Source organism: Podarcis filfolensis (genome assembly GCF_964270895.1).
Source record: "Podarcis filfolensis genome assembly, chromosome: 8".
NCBI lineage: Eukaryota > Metazoa > Chordata > Lepidosauria > Squamata > Lacertidae > Podarcis > Podarcis filfolensis.
The window spans coordinates 74,545,877-74,569,459 of record NC_139611.1 but is presented as its reverse complement, the minus strand read 5'-3'; the positions used below and the strand labels follow the sequence as shown (position 1 = coordinate 74,569,459).

The following is a 23,583-nucleotide window of genomic DNA, read 5'->3' as shown; positions in this document are numbered from 1 at the left end:
ACCAACTTGAGCTCCTTGGAGAAAAGGTGGGATATAAACGTGAAAATAAATAAAATAAATAAAAAGTCCCCATTTTCATTTATAACTCCAAGTTGCTCAAGGTTCTCTTGCTCCCCATTCTATTCTCGCAACAACTCTGTGAGGTAGGTTAGCCTGAGAGGATGGGACTGGCCCAAGGTCATCCTGTGTGCATTGCTGGGATAGCTCAGTCGGTAGAGAATGAGGCTGTTAATCTCAGGGTCATGGGTTCAAGACTCACATGGGGTGAAAGATTCCTGCCTTGCAGGGGGTTGGACTAGATGTCCCTCATGACCCCTTCCAACCCTACAAGATTCTGTGATTTGAACCCTGGTCTCCCAGGTCCTAGTTCAACACTCTAACCACTACACCCCGCTGGCTCTCCCTTCCACTACATCTCCCTGTTGAAAGCACCATCACTGTTTTGTCTTCTGGTAAGATGTAGAGGTGTCTTTTTAAAAAATAAAAAGTTACTGCAGACACACATGGACTTGTCTGGGGACACAAACAGTGGACTCTTTCCTCCTCCAACACAGAGATACACAAATCAGTGAATATGGAGGGTCTTCTTTTCCCAAGGGTGTTTTTCCTTTCTGCTTCCCTAATCAGGGGGATCTGGGTTGGGGAACCTCCAGTTCACCTTCTCCCATGAAGTCAAAAGTGGCACTGATTCTGCCCTCTGGACAGCCCACCTCTCCAAGCCATTGTCCTCGCTGGGCCTGTTCTGTGCTCTTTCGCTTGGCTGGAATTCATCCTCGAACCGGGACAATGCCTCTTGCTCGTAGGAGTGAAGAGGTGTGTTTTGGGTGCTCAGAAACCTCTGGCTTTTCCATGGCTGTAAGTCACACCCATAGAACCCCATCCCCAAAATAGCCACGGTTTGGAGGACTCAGAAGTGTCCTCACATATCGAGTGCATAGCGTCAGATATCACAGGTTAGCCACAAACAGGAACCCACTTGTGCTGTTGAGGCAGGAAAGTCCAAGTGCAATCCCTTCCCAGCTGAGAAACACAAATTAAACAGGAGAAGGAAGGAAGCTGCTGGGATGTTTTTTTGCATGAACTGCATTGGAATGAGCGGCTGTTCATTCCAGGACCAATCCAGAAGTGATGCAGGAAATCCCTAAACAGGATCTCTCTCTCTCTCTCTCTCTCTCTCTCTCTCTCTCTCTCTCTCTCTTGCAAATGTTAAGAAAAGCTGCAGGACTTATGAGGGGGAGGACTGAGAGATGGCCGATTTCACTATTTGTCTGGTTAAATTCTGCACCAATCTTCTATTTGCCCCATGGGAGGAAGCACAGTGGTACTAGCAAAATAGCTGGGCTAAATGGCAGCTGGAAGGTTGATTTAATTGGGAAACTGGAATGGAATGAAAGGGTTAAGCATGCACACACACACAAACACACACACACGGTCCTGATTAATACCTTTGGCTGTTATTAGCATTTTTTAAAAAAAAAAAAGCAAGATGCTGTTAATAAATTCCCCGCATCATCTCTACTCTGCTCCTCAGTTCTCATGCACTTCAACAGGGCTCCTGCAAAAAGACTTCTAAGAAATCGAGGTGTTTTTTAAAAAAAACTTCTCTGTGAATGATGCCCTGCAGATTGGGTCCACCTGCTTTCCGCTCCCTCAACCACCAGAGGCCGCTGCCTCACCTTCCCTCGTGGTACGGCCATCTCCGAGACAGAATCCAGGCAGGCACCTACTCTGAGTAGGTCTTAAGGAAGGGGATAGAGAACCCAGGGACCTTCTAGGTGTTGTTGGACCACAACATACATCACAGAAACCCCAGCCAGCACTGCCAGTTGTCTGAGATGACGGGAGCTGGAGTTCAGTGGGACAGATGTGTGCAGGATATCACTGAAGCAATTCTTGAAGCCACCGTGTGTGCTGGTGGCCGTCACAACACTGGGTGGCAATGAGTCCCGCAGGTTAATTTAATAGGACTAGTTTCATCTGTATGTTAATTAATTCCCACTTTTATCACCAGAGGTGGAGGGTGGCTGGGCGCTCTTGAGGAGCAGGCAGGGTCATGACTGAAAGCCACGCATATTTATTGTTCTGAAGCTACTGTTTTGTTGCAATGCGATATTGCACTGGGCAACGGAAAAAGAAAATATAGAAGGATACATTCCCAGCTCACAATGTCCTAAACTTTGGTTTAGGAAATGGCAAATGGCCTCCATTTCCTTTTGATACCTATTTTGAGTGTTTGGTGCAGATGCAAAGGGGTATGGACAAGGAAACGTCACGTTTTCAATCTTGCCCTTCTCCCAAAGAACTCAATCCCTTCGCAGGCTGCTTAAGACCAAAGTCACTCAGTGAACTTTATTGCAGAGTTGGATTTTGAAAAAGACTCTGCCCACCCAGCCCATCCAAGACCAAGCAGTCAGTGCACCACCACGACTCTCCAATTATAGGTTGTGCATGTCAACGGAGGGACTTGTGGTTGATGAGAGTGCGTGCCAGCTTTTGAATTCCACAGAATTCTTCATCGGGTGGAAAAGCAGCAGCAGCAGCAGGCTCTTGGGTGTCTCATCAGGGATGGAGAGTTCCCACCCTCCCTGACCATTAGCCATGCTTGACTGGAGTCCCATAACATCTGTTGGGACACCACAGACACCATCCCTGATGTATAGAGAGAGCAAAGACCATGAATCTCCCCCAGCTGACCCGATTTTAAGAGAAGTTTCTTCCTAACTCCAAATTGCACTCCTTCTGTATTTTCTCTGCATGAGGCAAAACTTTAAAAAGTCCCCCAAATGGAAACGGATCTGGGGCAAACACCTGCTATTAAAACACCTTTGCTAACCCTGGTGCCTTTCAGATGTTTTGGACCACAATCCCCATCAGTCCAAAACATCCGGACAAGAGAACATTTGGTTGGTGAGGGCTGTTAAGAGTCGAGCGTAAAGGTGACTTACCTGACAGCGTCCAAACCAAGCCAGTTCGGTGTGCAAAATCATCAAGAAGATGCCGAGAAGGGCTATGCCCAGCGCCCACCCAGCCAGCTTCTTCTCTTCCCCCAGCAAAACTTTCCTGCCTCGGAGGCGCCGCAGGTTGTCGCCGGGCTCCCCAGGGATGGGCAGCACCGTGGTCTCCGCCGGGTCTTCCTTGCTCTGCATCTCTTGCGCGCTGCCAGGGACGGACGAGCGCTTGGCCGCCGAGGTTGGGAGGCAGGGGCTGAAGACCCCCTGGGCAGCCCCCCATCCCTGCCTCTTGAGCAGCCAGCAGGCAGCCAGGGCGAAAGAGGGGGGCGGTAGGGGTATTATGGGGCGGTGGCACCTGCTGGCGCTCCGGGGTGGCCGGGAAAGGAAGAGGGTGGAAGAAACAAAAAAAGAAAGCAAAGCACGAGCGACGCGTGGGGAAAGCGAGAACAAGAAGGAAGGCGAGCTGGAAGGTCCGGAGAAGAAAGAGAAAGTGAAGAGCGTGGGTTTAAAAAAAAAAAAATTAAAAATGGAAGGAAGGAGGCCAGAAGGAGAAAGGGCGCGCGGCGAAGTTCTCCAAGCGCGCGGAGCCGGTGGCAGCGATCCGGCCAAGGAAGAGGGTGGAGAGTGGAGGCAGCCCCAGAGAGCGCCGGAGGAACTGGGCAAGTAGCCGGCGGGCCGGTCTCTAGTGCTTCGTCACGGGGCAGGGCAGGGCGGGGGCTCCCCGGGGAGGGAACAACGGCGGAGGGAAGGCGGGAGGGAGGGAACCTGAGCGCCGAAGCAGCGCAAGGAAGGCGCGCCGAAGGGCCGTAGCGCAGCGAAAACGCGCCTGCCTTGCGCGCAGAAGGTGCCGCCTTTAGTGCCCCCCCCGGCCCCGGGCATCGCCCAGCGGGTCTGGGGGTGTCTCCTGCAAGCTTGGAAAGCTGCTGCCGATCCGTGTGGGCAACGCTGAGCTAGGTGGAGCAACGGCTTGACTCGGTAGAAGGCAGCTTCTTGGGTTCCTGTAGGGTGGGGAGGTGTGGCTCGCTGGGGTTCAAGCACGTGGAAACTTGGTAAAGGTTTATGATCTCTCTCTCTCCTCCTCCTCCTTCACTTACTCACCCGTAAGAGGAACCGCTGGCGCTCGACGCTGCATGACAAGCGCAATTTTGACCTCGAAACTGTCCCAACACTAACGAATAAACGGGGGCTGCCGCGGCGAAGGATGAAAGAACTCTGCCCATGCTCAGAGGCACGCTGTTCCTGAGGAAGGCTTTAGGTGCTTGAGAGCTGAAGTGCTGCCCTTATCGAGGCAAGTTTCCAGTCGTTGTCTTTTAAGCCGGCGCGGTGCTCTGAAGCTCAAAATCTCTATTACACCCCACCAGCAGCACCCGAATAAGTTCTCTCCGGGATGCAAGGCGTAGTCCAGCCTCTGGAGGCGAGAGTACCTCTGACATCCTGCAGAGCATATTCTTCCTACTCATGACCAAGTAGCCAGACAAGCAGAATTCAGACAACTGTTTTATAAACCCCCAATAGGCACTGATTACCAATAAAAACATGCTTCAGTCTTGCACTTCCAAAGATGCCCATTGGATCATACAAGGCTGCAATCCTATAGGCAATTTATCTCAAGAGTCCCAATGAGCTCAATGGAGAGACTGTATGAGGCCACCCCCACCTTCACAGCTTGTTTTGGCACCTTGACTCAGCCCCTGTTCCCTTGGGTTCACTTTGGGAGGGTCTCACCTCAGATCTCATATCCAAACCAATATTTGGGAAACCATAGCTCCAGTCTTCCCATGGACTTGCATGGGGAAACCAAAACAGCCATAAGTTTATGGGGTTTTCTTTTCCACAGAGGTGCATGACAAGAGCCGATTAACCCTGCTAAATTTCAGAGAGGCGAATTAAGGGGCCCTGTGATAGCCACATTTAAACTTTACATTTTTATTTATAAAAAAAATAAAAATTAAACTGGCCATAACTTTCTGTTTTTTCCTACACAGGTGCATGAAAGTTGGAGATATTGTTGGATGCACAAAAGGGGGTGAACCCTGTAAATTTCCAGGCAGGTGGATCCTGGTGTTTGTGTGCTAGCCTCCTTTGAAGTTCCAAAGTACATTTAAGGAATGAATTATATACTGTACTCACCAGCTAGGCATCAGTGAGGGGATTCTTATGCTAGACTAGGTAGGTAGGGATGAAGCAGCAATGGAGAAATTATAATTAGGTCCTAGGCACTGGCAGCAATTATTGTATTATAATAGCCTAGGTAGCTACAAGCCACGGGGAACTTTAACAGCCTGGGTAGGGATTAGGCAACTGCACTGCTCACAAGACTTACTGAGACACACATACACACTGGTCAGGTAACCTCAGCCAAGTGCACGAGGGTCCTCGGACAGAGGGCATTTTCAGATGAATAATGGAATCTGCTTTGCAGATGAAAAACCCTTTCACCTTAAGTTCTGCCAGCCAAGGCACAGGTCTCCCACCCAGGCACCAGAGCTTCCTTAACTACAAACCCTATAATTTTTTATCCCCTCCAAGGAAGCTGTGCCAGTTCATCACTTGGACACACGGACACAGTGGGTGCTATTGCAGAGATGGGCACAGAGCCACCCGCAGGTGGACAGCAGCTCTCTGAGAGCTGGCCGCCACTGCCGCCCAGGTTTGCAGCCTGGGGAAAGAGGCGAGGCACCCAAATTAGGGATTTCATAGTTAACGGAGCGCACAGAACGAGAGCGCTCCAGAAGCAAGAAGTTAGGTGCCTCCATGGTTTCAACATTTTCAGCTTAGTGATGTTCACACTGGCTGTTTTGGGGTGGGAAGGAGAAGCACAGCCCTTTCTGAATAGACAGGTAAAGGAATTGCTCTGCTGAAGAAGCATTGCTACCCATAGGCAGAGGAGGTCCCACTTTCTGTGTGTGTCATTGTTCTGGGTGTGGCTGTGCATGGGGCAGGGGAGAGCCTACAAAGCAATAAAGAGTCACTTCATTGTTCTGTGACCTTCACATTCATTCATTCATTCATTCATTCATGCAGAGACATACCTGTAATAGGCAACCGGGAGGCTGCAAATAGCCATGCAGTTAGAAGCCATTGACAGGCCCATTTCAGCTTAAGGGCCACATTCCTAGAAAGTTAGAGCATGGTGCTGATAATGCCAAGGTTTCAAGTTCAATCCCCGTGTGGGACAGCTGCATATTCCTGCATTACAGGCGGTTGTATGATGATCCCCAGGGTCCCTTCCAGCTCTACAGTTCTCTGATTCTCTGATTCCCTTCTGGGCAACCTTGGAGAGGGGGAAGGGGCAAAACGTGAGCAGAGCAATGGATGTCAATTTTACCTTTTTATGGTAGGCAAGTTTCTGCACATGCACACCAACACACCCTCTATCCTCCATCCAGGGAAGTAAAGGGCATTATCAGAGTTCGAAGATGTACCCCAACCAAGCAAAAACACCCCCAAGAGGGTGCAAAACAAAGTCAATGAAGGGTGTGGTTGACAGCATCAAGGGCCGGCTAGAGTGAGTCCTTCCTGTGCCTTTTACAACACTCAGAAATTCAAAGGGTGAAACCTTCTCCATTGTTTCTCCATGCTGGGGATAAAAACCCTGCACCTGTTGAATTGTGAGTTCATGCCTGCTTGGCAATCCTGCAGAGCAGATGGACTCCTTGTTCTTCTCCCTTGGTCCTCCTTGCCCTGTGATAACTGAAGGCAGGGGATGAGCCAACGCCTGGGATCTTCTGGAAGGCCAACAAGTTATTTCTTTCTTGGGGCTGATTTCCTCCCAGATGCAGGTGGTTCCACTTATTTTATTTTGCTTGACATTTTAATATGTTTTGTTAGAATTCTGTAAGCCTCCTGAAGAAAGTAAAGCAGGGAAGGAAGGAGGCTGTGGAGAAGAGCTGGCCCGAGGCATTTTGAAACCAAAAATTCATCTCTCATCCATGGTCCCACATTTTAAAAAGTCATCCCTTCACTACTCAGACTCAGATTCCTGTCTTCAATGATCTCCACTCCATCACCTGAAGCTTCGTCCTGCTGCAGGGGCAGTTTGGGGTGGAGAGAATTGCTGCCTTGTTTTGTTTCTCTCATAAGGGCTTGAACAATGGTGGGATGGATGAAATTCAACAGGCGAAGCTTCCCTAAGCACTGTTTCTAGCAGCCAGGAAAACTCCACCTGTTTAACTTCCCAGTGTTGGGCACTTTCTCCACAGATCAGCAGCCCTATCGGAAATCCTGGCTCAGGGTCACAAAAAGAATGTTGGGTGCAAGAGAGATCAGGGGAATTTCCTCCATGGGCACATGAAATTCCGGGCCAAACAGGGCTCGGACATAGGTCACACCCACACTGTACTTTTAAAGCACATGCCTTCCCCCACAAGAATCCTGGGAATTGTAGTTGCCTGGTCACAGAGCTATAATTCCCAGCACCCTGAAACTACCGTTTCTAGGTTTCTTTGGGGAATGTTATGTGCTTTAAGTGGTATAGTGTGGAATTTGACCAAAGAGGCTATTTGCAATGGAAGGAAACCCCCAAGTTTTTGCAATGGGAGGAAACCCCCCAGGTTTTGAGTTTAAGGGGCATTCCTGCACCCATGACTTCCTTTCTGCTTAATTGTGAGATTCTGCAGCCATCAGTTTTTTTTGTTTTTTGTTATCTTGTACAGCAGGAATGGGAAACTTGTGATCCTCCAGATATTAACAGATTCCATTTCTCTGCGGCCCATTCAACATGGCCAGAAGTCAAGGATGATGGGAGTTGTAGTTCAAAAACAGGTGAAAGGCCACAGGCTCCCTATCCTTGTAGTATAGAGTTAGGCCTATGTCCCCACTGTGAAAGGACGTGAGGATCCAGAACTGGCCTCCACATTCACTTACAGACTCACGGTTAAGACCGTGTTCATGGAAGACAATGTTTCTCGGCTATGAGTGATCGCCAAAGAAGAAGAATGAAGAGTTAGGCCACTGGTTCTAGTCGAGTACTATTTGTTTTGGTCAGTAGTGGCTCTCCAAAGATCACAGTGGAGCAGGGATTTGAGCCCAGTCCTAGTTCAACATTTATCCTCTGACTATACTGACAATATTTCAGGATTGTTCAAAGGGTTACCATGATTTGTCTTTTCTGGTTTTGTAGTTCTTTATTAGCTTGTGCAGTCCCACACAGCCTAAGGCAGAGCTTTCCAAACTGAGTGTCACGACACTTTAGTGTGTCGGCTGCAGTGTGTAGGTGTGCCATGCAGACATGTCATGCGCTTCTCCTGGGGCTGGAAAAGGGGTTTCTTTAACCTTCGGTTTGCTAGTAAAACTGAAGTATTGCGTCACGAAATGATGCATGTCAAAAAAGCGTGTCACCAGCATGAAAAGTTTGGAAAGCTCCGCCCTAAGGTGATTACAATCACAAATGACATCCAGTAGCGAAAATTACATTTGGGTAAATTAAGAAAACAGGGCGGTAAATTCAGAGCTGAGAAATGCAACAGGATGGAGGCCGTGGCAGGATTTAAGCTCTGTCCAAGCTTCACTGGGATTTAGCCCAAGCACATAGTTGCAATACGAGTACTCGGCCCCGGAACACAGGATTGCAGCTAACTTCTTATAGGTGTTATTTCTAAATCAAATGCAGCCGGAGCACACAGTGTAGCAACAGCAGTCGACACCTCTGAACATGTGCAGAGTGCATTTCGCTGACCGCTCTGAGCAAACACAGGCCGTTCCCTCAGATATGCAACTAAAATTGTGGCATTTCCCTCCCTCTCCTTTCTTTGGTTGTGCGAGGGAGGGAGGTAATCTGCCTCAGTCATGGTGAGTCAGATACCGTTGGGTGGATTTCCTAGTCCGGACTGCAAAGCCACAAACTGCAGCAGTGTATGAGAAAGGGCTATTTTGCTGGGGCTAATTCGGGTTGGCAGCACTGGAGCTTTCAAGAAGTAAGAGGCAGAAGTGCTTCTTCCTGCTGGGCCTTCCACTTCCTGGATGCTGTTCTTGAAGCCAGGTGGGGACCTAAAGTCGCCTTTTCCTCATTGGGTTAGAAATTCCTTGATTCCTGTGGAATAGCAGGTACTCTGATGTGCCCATTGGCACAGGGGAGGTGAGCCTTGGAGGCAGGTCTTGAGGGCAAATGCTCATTCACGGGGCTAAATATGAGCCAAGATGGCCAGAAGATCTACCTACCTTCAATAGCGGGCATAGAAGCTCAGCACTTGCCCTTTAGTACTGCTGCGGGGAGATGAACAGAATTGCACCTGTGGGAACACAATTGCTCGTGGGAAAGGGAGCCTCATCTTCCTTCACCTCTGGGTCCTGGGAAGGAATTATCATAGCACAATCATTCTTCAGCGCTGGGCTCAACCCTGGAAGATATTTTTTAAAAAATAATCCAAGGAAATGCAGTGCTTCTGAGCATGTGAAAAGTGTGTGACTATGCACAACCGATTCCCTTGTAAACAGAGGCACAGAATTACAGGCCTGGGCTTCCAGATTGAAGTGTGACTTCCAGGGAGATATATACTGTATATGTTTTTCTTTTGGAGTCTCTCGACAGACGAAGAAGCAAACTCCAAGCGATCTGAGAGGAGCTGGAGAAATGGGTGTGAGTGGGGTTACATTCGCCAGCCTGAAGAAAAGGCCTTGCCACAACCACATGGCAAAGTGTGAGTCAGTTGTGTTGGCTGTAAGTTTAGCCTTGAGCTGTTTATTAATAATCGTTCATACAAGACCGGGGAAGTGCTTTGCGAGGCTTTGCCAGACTTGTTAATCATCCTCGTGATGACAGCTGTCTGAAGTGAGTCATTATCATTATTATTATTCCCGTTTTACAGAAAAGAAACTGAGGTGCCGGACAAGAGTGACCACAGTGCGTTGGAAGCCAGCGATTTCCCAGGGAGAACCCAACTTCCCTCCAGAGCTCTCCTAACATGAAATCCTATTGCAGATTAGCTATTACATAACTATGCTCCATACATACTGTAATGTTCAGACAGTATGGGCATGATATTGAGGCAGGTAGAGCTACGCACAGCACGTTGGGATATAAAAAAGCAAAAATAAATAAACTCCTCTCTACACCTTCAACAAACTACAGCTTCCAGAATTCTTGGGAGGAAGGCACAGCTGTTAAAAGCGTGCTTAAAATAGTGTTTAAAATGTATCGTGTGAATGTAGCCAAAGGGTATCAGAGGAAGAATCAGAAGGGAAGGAGGCAACTCATCAGCCTGAAGTCTTGAAGCTCAGCCAGGGTTCAGACGTGTTATATATCACCTGGGCAATGGGGTGCTAGCAAAAGGTGGTTACAGTCGTACCTTGGCTCTCAAATGGAATCCATTCCAGAAGTCCATTTGACTTCCGAAAATGTTCGGAAACCAAGGCACAGCTTCCAATTGGCTGCAGGAGCTTCCTGCACTCAATCGGAAGCCGCGCCAGATGTTTGGCTTCCAAAAAAATTCACAAACCAAAACACTCACTTCCGGGTTTGCCGCGTTCGGGAGCCAAAATGTTAGACTCACAAGGCCTTTGAAAACCAAGGTACAACTGTATTTGGAGAGTCTCTCTCAAGTGCCAACCGATCTCTGTTCCAGCTGCATACCAGCAATGCCGCCCCATCAATCCAAGTTGACAACGGAGTCTTGAGGGCTGCTCAGATAGGATGATTTAGGTGCATAGCTAAGATGTTCAGAGTGTACACTCCTCCCTGCAAAAAAAGTGATGCACAACTACTTATTTAAATTTTTTGTAGATACATGCATCAGACAGGCAGGCTTGGCTTTGTCTGATTTGGAACGCAAACGGTGGCTAATCCAGTCTTATCCTTGAAAAATGTATGAACTTTGAGCCTTTTCCCTTAGAAAATGCATTTTTATTTCAGCAGTCTTTTTGTCTGCAAATTTAGATTGTGCCGCCGCCCAATTTTACTGTTCTTTCTGTGTTAACGTCTAGACTGGCTTACAGAGCTGCTTGATTATCTGTATTGTTTTCTTGTGACTACTTTTTAAACCTATGCTGGTCCCTGCTCTGAGTACACCAGCAGAAAAGCTAGACAGAAAATACTATTAATGAAATAATAATCAAGAGATGTAGCTCAGTTGGTAAACCACAAGGCTCTTTATCTCCGGGTCATGAGTTTGAGCCCGAAGTTGGGCAAAAGATTTCTGCATTGCAGGAATGTATACAGGATGATCACCACTCATGAGTACATTAGTATAAAAGCAGGATCGAAATAATTTATTGCTGTTGATTTAAATCTTTGCTGGCAGCTGCTCTGGGCTATATCCAGGGCTTGTGCATTATTCAGAGTAGACCCGTTGAAAGTAATGGGCATGACTAATGGGCTTCAATGAATCAAATAAATAAATAATAATAACAATTTATGTCCTTTAATTTCAATGGATTTTCTTCTTCAAGTAGAACTTAGGTAACAACCCACTAGGTTCATCGGTAGACAAGTAGGATGGAAATAGTTTATTCTTATTATTATTTCATTCATTATAGCCTTGCAAATAAGTGTACAAAAGCTACTAGCCTGCAAGGAATATTACTGACCAGCTGAGGGCTGGCAGAGGGTAGATGGAGTGCTCTGTCCCTCCTTCAACAGCTGTCTGCATTTCTAAGCCAGACCCTCCAAGTGTCCCTATTTTCCAGGGCCATCCCTGATTTAGGGAAGCCATCCCAGTTTCTAATTTGATCCTGGAATGTCCCACTTTTCCTTAGGATGTCCCCATGTTGGGGTTATCTGACCCCCGAGCCATCTGAAGGCAATCCTGTATAGGGAAGGTTTTTTTAAAAAAAGTTTAATGTTTTATTATGTTTTATGTATGTTGGAAGCTGCCCAGAGTGGCTGGGGCAACCCAGTAAGATGTGTGGGGTATAAATAGTAAAATTATCATTATGGAACTGGACGTCCCTATTTTCATTAGAGAAATGTTGGAGGGTATGCTATGCGGGATAGAGAGGGGCTTTCCTACACCCGTTTAGTTTCTATGCTTAGTACAGGGAAGTATGGAGCAACTTGACCAAACTTCCTTGCTCTCTCACTCACTCATCCTAATAGAATTCTGTTTACAATATACAATACGATATACGATATCTTTATTGTCATTGTCCCATGCAGAACAATGAAACTGAAAAACTACATAAAACATTCAAAAAACCCTAAAAACTCTGAAACCCCATTTTAAAATACACTATACTACAGAGACCCCTTATGCTGCGTTTAGAACCAGAATTGCATTTATGTAGAAACTGTTTCTCAGGTGGCTAGTCCTGGCCTTTATAACCCTATACCTTCTTCCAGAAAGCAGAAGCTGAAAGAGACCATTTCCGGGGTGCGTACTGTCATGTGCTATCTCTGCCGCTTTCTTATGGCACCTGGCACCATAGATTTGATCTAAGGTGGGAAGAGTGCACCCAATTATTCTCTCTGCAGTCTTTACAACCCTGGATAGCATTGTTTTTTCCCTGGCCGTGCAGCTCCCAAACCACACACACAGACCATAAGTTAATACGCTCTCCACAGTGCAATGGTAAAATGCCATCAACAGGTCCTTTGAGAGATTGTTTTTCCGGAGGATTCTCAGAAAATATGACCTCTGCTGTGCTCTCTTCATCAGGTCTTTGCTGTTTTCTCCCCAGGTTAGGTCGTCTCTCAACTCCATTCCCAGAAATCGAAACACCGAGACCTGTTCCACGCACTTCCCCTCAATAATAGTAAGTTTGTGATTCCTTCTCGCCTATGGGTACCAGGCAAGGCCTTAACACGGCCTTCCTAGAGTTTGATATCCAGCAGGGATGGAGCCATGTGACATGCTTCTCAGCTGGGGTTGGCCGTTCACCGCAGTGTGAACATAAAGCCCTGCTCCTCTCCCCGCCATGGCGCCACCCAACCATCCCAACTTTGGGCGTTGGCTTTTGCCTGATGCAATGGGTTTGATGCCACTCCAGTGAGTCATCAATCGCACATCCTGGAGGGTTTGGGTATTTATTTATTTTTAGGGATCCCATCAAAGGAGAACCCGGGGGGACAGACCCAGCTTGCCAGCAAGGAATATCCCTCCTCTGTTGAAATTCGAGGGATCAGAAGTGGTTGAGAAATGACAGCGAAGAGCCAAACTTAGCAGCTGGGCGACTTTAAAATGCAGCCACATGGAATGTCCACAAGGCCCCCGCTGCAGTGCTCTCTGTGATCCGCCTGTGTGACCCAGAGGAAGTGCCATTTTGGCACCTGGCAATGGTGAGAAGGCAGCATCTCTGAGTGTGGCTGAATCAATATCCTTCAACAATCAGAGGGCCTTTCCTTCTGCCTTGGCCGCTTGCCTTTCTGCTTGGCTTTGCAGTCTAGTTGAAATAACTAAAGGGCATTCTGTGTTTAGAAAGGAAGGTTGCCCTCCACCAAGCTGGGCAATAGGTAACTTTCTGTGGGTAAGGTGACCAAAATAAGGGACACACAGCATCTTGATTCTGATGGAGGACAGCCATCTGGGAAGCTTGCAGTGCTGGGGGATGAATTTTGAAATTTCACATTTAATAAACTTTGAGAGGTGAAATCAGACATTTTAGTGAAGCGTCTTCCTATTTATTTTGCATGTTCCGATAGGTGGAGTATGGGCATTGTGCCTTGGCATTCAACAGACATTCCAGAGCTGATATCTTAGGCCCTCTTGCCTGCTCACAGGAAGTCCTAACCCTACATTAAAAAGAGCCTATTTGGTAAATATGTAGAAAGTGTTCCATGCTCTGATTTATTTTATTTTTTTAAGTGCAGGCTGTTTCTCCCTAATGACCGAGTAGGTATCTCTCTGTTCATTTTAATGCATTCCATTTATGCATTGCCTTCTAGGAAACACCTCAAAGCAATTTAACAACAAAAAACAATTTCATAAAATAATAATAATAAAATCCAATAGGAACACAGACTGGGATTTATTAAAAAAAAACACCACACCTCTACTTAAAGCACATGTTGAAAAAGAATGGTCTTTCATAGTTGCCCAAAAGACAAACAAGTGCAAATATATTGTAGAGACATATAACTTCCCCCTGAGATTGGGCTTTTTGTGATAATGAAAGTGGCAGGAAGATACTGTACATTGGAAAGTGTGGGACACTTGTTTTGATGCAATGACATTTAGCCTCCCCTAAGCAACTCTGGGTGAATGCTCATTAAATCGTGAACATCGTCTAATCTCCAAGGAAACAAGTTGGGAAAACAAGCAGGTTTTCTGGAATAACCCCTAGACACCTAAGATCAGAGGGAGGGAGACAAACACCCATTCAGGTATTTCCTAGCCATTTTGCCAGTAATCTCCCTAACCAAGAAATAAATAAAATAAAAAGGTGCTAGCCAGCTTTGCCAGGGTCTATTGAAGAAGCCTCACAGTCATTCTGGCTCCACAAATCTTCCTGTCCCCAAACCACAAACCTTGCAACATGTGTATTTCTGTTTGCTCGTTGTCTCTCTCCTCAAAGGGACGCTTCAGAGCGTGCCGAGATGCAATAAACCTGGGATATCATAATCTAAACTAGCACCATAAAACACAACAATAAAAAAGTTACCGGATATAAATTAATGTTATGTAGATGCGTAGAGAGGGTGGGGAGATTTTCTATCATGATTATTACTTATTAAATACCTGCCTTCATCTACATACATCAGGGTGAGTTCGTGACATAAAATTACAATATGAAAACCACAAAATACCTAGTATAAATTAGAACAGCAAGTTTATGATGTACACCCACAAGAGAGTTCATTAAAGCCAGGGGTAGTTGGTCAATATGATGCCTCTATATTGATGCCTTCCAATACGTTTGGGGCTACAATTCCCATCATCCTTCACCACTGGCCATGCTAGCTGAGGCTGAGGGGAAATGGAGTCCAACAGCTTCTGGACAAGACCACATACAGTGCTGGATTTACGTATAAGCTAAACAAGCTGCAGCTTAGGGCCCCCCCTCTCTTGGGGGTCCCCAAAAATTTAAAGGGAAAAAAAACCTGGATGTACATTTCCAGAATATAAGATAAAACAAATAAAATAAAACCTACATACAGCAACAGTGTTTTGTGTTGTGTAGGCTCCTGTGATGTAAGTAATGGGCCCCGCCTGCTAGCCTGCTCCCTAAAATATCACTGGTTTGCTCATTTCTATATATAGGGTGAGGGACGTGGGTGGCGCTGTGGGTTAAACCACAGAGCCTAGGACCTGCCGATCGAAAGGTTGGCGGTTCGAATCCCCGCGGCGGGGTGAGCTCCCGTCGTTTGGTCCCAGCTCCTGCCTACCTAGCAGTTCGAAAGCACCCTTAAGTGCAAGTAGATAAATAGGTACCGCTTTATAGCGGGAAGGTAAACGGCGTTTCCGTGTGCGGCGCTGGTGCTGGCTCGCCAGATGCAGCTTAGTCACATTGGCCACGTGACCCGGAAGTGTCTTCGGACAGCGCCGGCTCCTGGCCTCTTGAGCGAGATGAGCGCGCAACCCTAGAGTCGGACACGACTGGCCCGTACGGGCAGGGGTACCTTTACCTTTTTATATATAGGCTGCCTACATTATGCATGGACTGTTATGTGCAAATGGCTTTAGATACCTATTAGGTCCATAAATTACCATACAGCATATATTCAACACAAAAAACAGCGGCAATTTGTTGTTGACAAAGGACAGCTGGACATATAAAGGGCCCCATTACCTTCAGTAGCTTAGGGCCTCATCATACCTAAATCCAGCCCTGATAGTGGCCTTTGTGATACCTAATACAGTGGTACCTCAGGTTAAGAACTTAATTCATTCTGGAGGTCCGTTCTTAACCTGAAACTGTTCTTAACCTGAGGTACCACTTGAGCTAATGGGGCCTCCCGCTGCCGCCACGCCGCCGCCACACAATTTCTGTTCTCATCCTGAAGCAAAGTTCTTAACCCGAGGTACTATTTCTGGGTTAGCGGAGTCTGTAACCTGACGTGCCTGTAACCTGAAGCGTCTGTAACCCGAGGTACCACTGTAGTGATGTTTTCTGCAACCTGTAGGATGCAGTCGCAGAGGATGCTCGTGAAGCAGAGGGCTATTGATGGCTTCTAGCTGGGATGGCTCCACTCAGCCTCCACAGGTGGAGGCAGCTATGCTTCTGAAAATCTGTTGTTGGAAACCACGGGAGGGGAAAGTGGTCTTGCACTCGGGTGCTGCTTGAGGCTTTCCCTCAGGCCTCTGGGTGGCCACAGTGAGAGTTGGATGCTGGACTTGATGGGCCGTTGGACTGGTGCATCAGGGCTCTTCTGAGGCCCTGAGGTTCAACCCACAAGCCCTTGCAAAAACAGCGCTTCTGTGTCACAACGGCCTTTCAGAATGTGCTTAATAGACCTCCAAATGCCTCTGGGAGTCAGCGATGAAACACAGGGCATTTATTGCATAAGATAATCCCAGGATTCCTCTCGGCTCTGAATAATGGTGCACCAGCCATGGAGAAGGAGAGAAATTATGATTCATAGAAGGGGCCATTATGACACACAAGTGCTATTTCTGTGATGGGCGGGGAAGCCACCGGAAGTTGCCGTCTTGGCTTGTCCTGGAAAGATTGAGAGTTTCAGCCCCTGGATGAGGAGTTCCCTGGAATGAAAGCACAGATGTAATAAGATCTAACCAGCTCCTCCTTTGAGTTTGTCAGAGCCAGTTACTTGCCAGGGTGATCCCAATACAGTGGGCTGGGCATTCAGAAATGGATCCAGGAGAGAACAAGCTTTGGGCTATGCTTTGAAGGAAGAGAAGGAAGGAAACAGAAGTGAATTCAACAGATCAAAAACAAATGGAGGTCAGCTACCCACCAAAAGGTATAGTGCCATGGCCGTTTTGGGTGGCCGAATTTGAGCATCCTGAAATGGTGTCACTGATTTATACTTACAGATTTTTCCCCTGACCAAATGTATGTATCTGTTTATTTACTGGCTGCCCCATGGCATAAATTCTCTGGGCGGCTTATGAAATGCTGGAGGTGGGAGATTGTAAAAAAGGCGGGGATTCTTAGGAGGATAGGCAGGGTTTAAGAAGAAGAATTATTTCAGAAGGTGTGGCTTACTTGAAATTTCACTTTGCCACCCTTTCCAAAATAAATGGGAATACCACTACCCATTGATATGAGGGCATGCACCTTCGCTGTATTTTCCCCCAGCACTTCCTAAAACTGTTTTTGTTTAGGCAAGACTCGTCCCCAGACATGCAATTTTGTTGTGCATATTTTGTGCTAAGAACTGTGCAGTCACGGGGGTGGGTACAATTCTTGTTTGTGTAAACAGCAGTTTATTTTTTGTTTGTCTATGTATTTCTATGTTTTTTATTTTGCTTTTTTTTGCTTTTTGTATTTATAAAACTCAATAAAAAAAGAATTGCTGATTTTTCGTACGCTTTGATACATTTCATCTCTGTTTGTTTTTATAAAGTTGCAGGTTACTGGCATTTTCAAATAAATATTTTCTATTTTATGTAAACCGCTTAGAGGTGGAGGACTTGAATCTCCAGGTGGGCACTATAGATAAGGCACACTTGTCCACCTGCCAGCAAATCACAGCATAGATACAGTACTCTGCAAGGTCTGCCCTCCTCCCCTCTCCCAATTAACCTCCATCTCCAGGACACACTCCCGTGACATCTCCAAGGGCTGCACCTCTGTTTCATGTTTGGCTCTTGAGATCTCAGGGTCTTGGATGATCTTGATCTGGAAACCCTGAACAGCAGATCTCTGAATTTCAAAATCAGGAGTGAAGTTTTGCATGATCCCAAATCAAAGCAACATCACCTGCTAATGTCTCCAGGTCACGCAACGTCCAGAACCAGGACAGCCATCCTAACCACACACACACACACACACACACACACACACACACACCGTGGATTGCTTGGAAATTTCTGGGGATCTTAGTCGAACTTTAGAACTTTCTTCTTCTTTTTTTGATAACTACAGTGGTACCTCGGGTTAAGTACTTAATTCGTTGCGGAGGTCCATACTTAACCTGAAACTGTTCTTAACCTGAAGCACCACTTTAGCTAATGGGGCCTCCTGCTGCTGCCGCGCCTCCGCTTCGCAATTTCTGTTCTAATCCTGAAGCAAAGTTCTTAATTTGAAGCACTATTTCTGGGTTAGCGGAGTCTGTAACCTGAAGCGTATGTAACCTGAAGCGTATGTAACCCGAGGTACCACTGTATATAGTCTTCCCCTTAACTGATAATTTGTTTGGGGGAAAGACTGCACAAGCAAGCTATTATGAAAATAATATCTAGGCCTATGTAGACAAGTCTATCCAGACATGAAGTTGGCAGGTTTGCAATCTAATTTGATGCAGGTTTAGGCTGTGAATTAGGAGGTCTAGCCAACTTCTGAAAAGCCCAAATTGTGAGATTTAGGTCAACCTCACAAACAATTCTTTTAAAAACAAGAAACCCGCAAGCACGTATGATTGCTATTTTTAGTCGAAAAGAGGGAGGGAAAAAGAAGAACTAAATTTGCCCAGATTTCCTGCCTCCGTGCCTAGCGGTGATCCTTCCCATGCAACTTGAGGTGACGCAAGTGATAAGATACCCATTTGATTTCAGTTTATCTTGCTGCCTGCAGGTTTCATGGGAGCCAGATGGGTACTGGCGACAACATTCATGATCTACATGCCGCCATGCTTTTAAGACAGGATCAGTAGATTTAGATCTTGGTGAGTTTGCAACATTTGCAAAAAAAATTACTCTGCAAATGCTTGCTTCAGCTGTCAGATTTCAATACTCGGAGATTCTAGGCAAATCTGATCTGTGTTTTGCAATTTTATCTCAATGTGCAAATGAACTTGAGACAGGAAAGAGTAGCACTTTGCTCCTTTGAAGGTGACTCGGAAACTTAAACTAACGGAGAAAGCAGTTGCTAGACTGGTGGCTGGGAGCGGCTGTTGGTCCTGAAGGATCTACATCAGGCCCCAGTATGTTTCCAAACACAATTCAAAGAGCTGGTGTTGACTTTTAAGGCCCTAAATGGCTTCGGCCCTGTATACCTGAAGGAGCATCTCATACCTTCCAACATTTCTCCAATGAAAATAGTGACGTCCCATTCCATAATGATAATTTTACTGTTTATACCCCACACATCTTACTGGGTTGCCCCAACCACTCTGGGCAGCTTCCAACATATATAAAAACATAATAAAACATTAAACATTTTTTAAAACTTCCCTATACAGGATTTCCTTCAGCTGGCCCAGGGGTCAGAAAACTCCATACCCTCCAACGTTTCTCCAATGACAACAGGGACATCCTAAGGAAAAGTGGAACATTCTGGGATCAAATCAGAAACTGGGACGGCTTCTCTAAATCAGGGACGTCCCTGGAAAATGGAGGTACTTGAAGGGTCTGGCATCGCTACCCACACCGTTCATCCCAGACACTGAGGTCCAGCTCTGAGGGCCTTCTTGCATTTGCCTCACTGTGAAGTTAACTGAGGTTACAGGGAACCAGGCACAGGGTCTTCTCAGTAGTGGCTCTCTTCCTGCGGAACGCCCTCCCATCAGATGCCAAGGAAATAAACTACTATCTGACTTTTAGAAGACATTTGAAGACAGCCCTGTATAGGGAAGTTTTTTAATGTGTGGTGTTTTATTGCAGTTTTATAACTCACTGGAAACAGCCCAACATAGGTGCCAATTCCCTGGGGCCCTGAGTGCCCAACCACCCACAAAATTCCCCATGAAGTGGCCGGGCACTCACAAATTTCAGTGCCAGGGCCATGCACGGTGCATGGCACCCACAGCCCCAGGCACCCATGGTCACGGGGCCAAGTTGACACTCCTGTAGACCAGAGAGGCTGGGGCAACGCAGTCAGATGGGGGGCATATAACGAATTACTCCTGCTACTGATATGCAAAGTCTCCCTAATGGAAAGAGTGTATACTTGCTGAGATATATGCAGACTGTACACTCACTGAAGGCTACGTGTCAATAAATGTACCAATGTCCAGGTCAGCTATTTGTGAATACAGGGGCACTTGTTCAATGTAACATGTGAATCACCTTTCCTATGATTCTTTATAAGGTAGTTTTCTCTGTTTAATCAAAAGTAGAAAATAGAGCCATGGAAAGGGTTGTTCCAGCTGAGAAGCCAGAAGAAATTTCTTGTTGGAAAGGTCTATTTTGAGGAACTTTCCTCCATCTACAAATTGTAATTTAAGCCAATAATTTAAAAATACGTAGGTGGACTCAATGAAAAGTTGGCCACCGGATTTAGCAACCCATGCTTCTCAGATACAATAACAAAGTGTTGTCAATATATTTTCCTGCTGGGGCCCTTGGATGTTTTCGCAGTTTCATGGCCAGCAGACAATCAGGAAAGTCTCTCCAGCGATGGAGGAGCAACAAGTGGAAAAGCTTCACCTGTTGAACTTGCTCTCATAATGCAAAAGTAATCCTGGCAGCCTAAAGGTGACATACCATTGAATGCTATGCTGTGCCACATTCCAAATCTCTCTATTGCTGCCATTTAACCATTGCACTACAAGCAGAAATCCAACTGGTAGAGCTTAAGGCTGTTTCTCTCCTTCCCTTTTTTTTTTAAACAGGACTCCTGGATCACTGCAGCTGCCTAACCAGCAGAAATGTAGCTGGCAAAGCTTTTATAATGGCTATTATCAAGAATGAAATTCTGTAGCTTTTCATACCAAAAGTGCTCCAGTTTATTTTTCGTCCTGCTTTCGTTGGGCTGTAATGCAAGCTTGACACTCCAGATGACAATAATGCAATAACTCTGGGGAAGCATCGCAGCACAGCTAAAATCATGGAAGGATGTGTGGCCAGCCCAGGATAATCCCACCATTAATGGACCATTATTGGGGCAATGTCGTATTGCAGAATTACACCTCCCCACCCCTAACCCCCCCAAATCCCATCCATCTGGTCCTAGTTGGTCAGCTACACTGGCTGACTGCTGTGTAGGATGGTCAGATGTTGCAGAAGGCAGGGCTCTTGCACTTTTTAATAGTTGTGCAGGAGAGGGGATTTCAGCAGGGCGGAACAGGACAGTGTACGGTGCGGAATTTCAGCAGGTGCAGTGATGGGAAAAAGTTTCGTCTCTTGGATTACTGCCTGTTAAGCACAGGAGGAGCCCTGCAAGAGAGAGAATAAAAACTTTGTTCTAGGCAAGTGGAAAAACACATTTTCTGCAGACACCCATTTCTCCAGCAGCACCCAAGAAAGAAAAACAAATGCATCGCTAATCTCTTTAGAGGCTTACCACATTTGGCTAAAACCGCAAATCGGGGACTCTATGTAAGGAATGTGGCATCTCAGGCTTGAGCTTCTGGTCCCCTTCCGCATCTGGGTCAACACAGAGGGGCACCTCACCATCTTCTCTGTGATGCACATTTCTCCCAGTCTTTTCTCCAAGGGGCTCGTGGTTTCCCCCCTCCCCATTTTAATCCCCATTAACAACCCTGTGAGGTAGGTTAGTCTGAGAGGCAGCCCAAAGGCACCCAGGAAGCTTCACTGCCCAGTGGCATAGCAAGGCGGGGGGCACAGGGCCAGTTGCCCCGGGCATGAAATTGTTAGGGGCATAAGATTTCAACACCTGGTGGTGCCTCAATACAGCTGCACAGGCTCCATTGAAAACGGCTTCTCCATGCGAAGCAAAAAGTGGCCTCTCCAGACAACAGAACGACTCTTCTTTTCCTGTCTCTGTGGCTACAATTTCCTGGGTGATGGAGACACTTCCATTAGGCAGCTGAATGGGCATGCGTACTCTGTCTGTTTCCCACCCACCCACACCTCCACACAGCCCCAGGCACAGGCAACCCATGCTATGCCACTGGCATGGCCATGTGAGGATTTGAACCCCGGTCTCCCAGGTCCTAGCCTGACGCACTAACCACTAAATCACATTGTCTTCCTCCTCCTCCCAGAAAGTGAAAATGCCCAAGCATAAGAGGGTCACTTTTAAATAAATCACATGACATTGTGCAATCCTTCAACAGCCATCGTCACCCAAAAATGGGTTGTTACAGAATTGCATAACATTTGTACGCACTATCTATAGACACAAATTCGGGGGTGGGGGTGGGAATACTGCAGTTTATGATGCAAAACATCTCACCATCATGGGGAAGACTCCTGGGGGTCAGGGGTCAAATGTCTGCTGATCGAGTACTAAAGGGCAGCTATTTCCAGACTCCTGATCTTCCTTCTTGTGGTTCTTCAGCTTCACACCAGGCAGCCCTTCCAAACAGAGAGCTCCTTCAGTTAACAGCATGTGCAAGGAACCTTTGGCCCGCCAGATGTTGCTGGAGCACACCTCCCATAATCCCTAGTCACTGACCGTTCTTCCTGGGGCAACATCTGGAGGGCCAATGACTCCCCAAACCTGAGTTAGAGGATTGTTCCTTGACAGTCCCTCGAAGGATGGTCATTTGTCATGGATGCTTTAGTTCAGATTCCTGCATTGCAGGGGGTTGGACTAGATGACCCTCAGGGTCCCTTCCACTTATACAATTCTATGAATCGATGCACTTTTTAATATATAAATGGGGGGGTGAGGATTTTCTTCTGCAACAAAAAAAGCGCTTCTTCTTTGGCAGCCACTCGTAGCTGAGTAAGATTGTCTTCCATAAACATGGTTTTAACAGTGAGTCCGTAAGTGACTGTCGAGGCCAATTCTGGATCCACACGTCCTTCCACAGTGGGGACGTTGGTTTCCGGGCAGGAGTTGATCACGGTGAGGGTTTGCCAAGCGTGCCTTCCTCTTAGTGCATTTCTCCCTTTCGTCCTGAGTTCGAGCGTCTTCAAAGCCCATGACACCTTTGGTAAAGGCTGTTCTCCTACTGGAGCGCTCGTAGGCCAGTGTTTCCCACTTGTCGGTGTGTATAATGGAAAAGGACACAAGCTCTACCTGGAGATGTTAGGAATGCAACCTGGAATCTCCTGCACGAAAAGCAGATGCTCTACCATGTGTGGTTATCTAACTGTGGGGCAGCCCTCCCTTTGGAGTACAGTGGTACCTCAGGTTAAGAACTTAATTCGTTCTGGAGGTCCGTTCTTAACCTGAAACTGTTCTTAACCTGAAGCACCACTTTAGCTAATGGGGCCTCCCGCTGCCACTGTGCAATTTCTGTTCTCATCCTGAGGTAAAGTTCTTAACCTGAGGTACTACTTCAGAGTTAGCGGAGTCTGTAACCTGAAGCGTCTGTAACCTGAAGCGTCTGTAACCTGAGGTACCACTGTATCTGACTTTCCAGGGAGAGACAGCATCCTAAAGCAAGTTGTGCCTCCGGCCAAGAGGACTGGGTCTGCATGGCAAAGAACCCTCACCGCCCCCCAGCGGAAAGCGCCCTCACTGTGCCCTTGCTTGGGAAGAAGCAGGCTCAGAAAGGGCCACTGCTTTGTTGTTAGGAAGCTTCCTTGCGATGTCAGCAGGGGGCTTGCTACGCCTCTGTTTATGCCTGCATTGAGATCAGTGCCTCCTAGCTGCAGGCCCTCGAGGGCAACAATAGCAGGTTTGCAGAAGACTTCTTGTTTTTCACTTCACCACCCAACATCAGGAAGTATCCGTGGGCAGATCTACACCACGCATTTAAAACACGTGACTTCCTCCAAAGAATCCTGGGAACTGTGGTTTCCCCCTTACAGAGCCACAATACCCAGCACCCTGAACAAACTAC

General features: G+C 46.9%; 1 protein-coding gene and 1 long non-coding RNA gene across 2 annotated transcripts in view; both read right to left on the bottom strand.

Moving 5' to 3' along the window:
- The window catches only part of KCNN4 (potassium calcium-activated channel subfamily N member 4), a 46,665-nt gene extending 43,049 nt beyond the window's left edge, over positions 1-3,616 (bottom strand). The window contains exon 1 of the mRNA XM_083627576.1: positions 2,946-3,616. Coding sequence (XP_083483702.1) covers positions 2,946-3,146 — 201 coding nt within the window. The 5' untranslated portion in view covers positions 3,147-3,616. The remainder of the gene's footprint in view (positions 1-2,945) is intronic.
- A 17,265-nt stretch (positions 3,617-20,881) lies between these two features.
- Positions 20,882-21,309, bottom strand: LOC310769673. Its single transcript, XR_014551787.1, has 2 exons — positions 21,168-21,309; positions 20,882-21,040 (listed from the first exon to the last, which is right to left on the bottom strand). It is a non-coding gene; the product is annotated as an uncharacterized lncRNA (long non-coding RNA).
- Between the last annotated feature and the right edge of the window lie 2,274 nt (positions 21,310-23,583).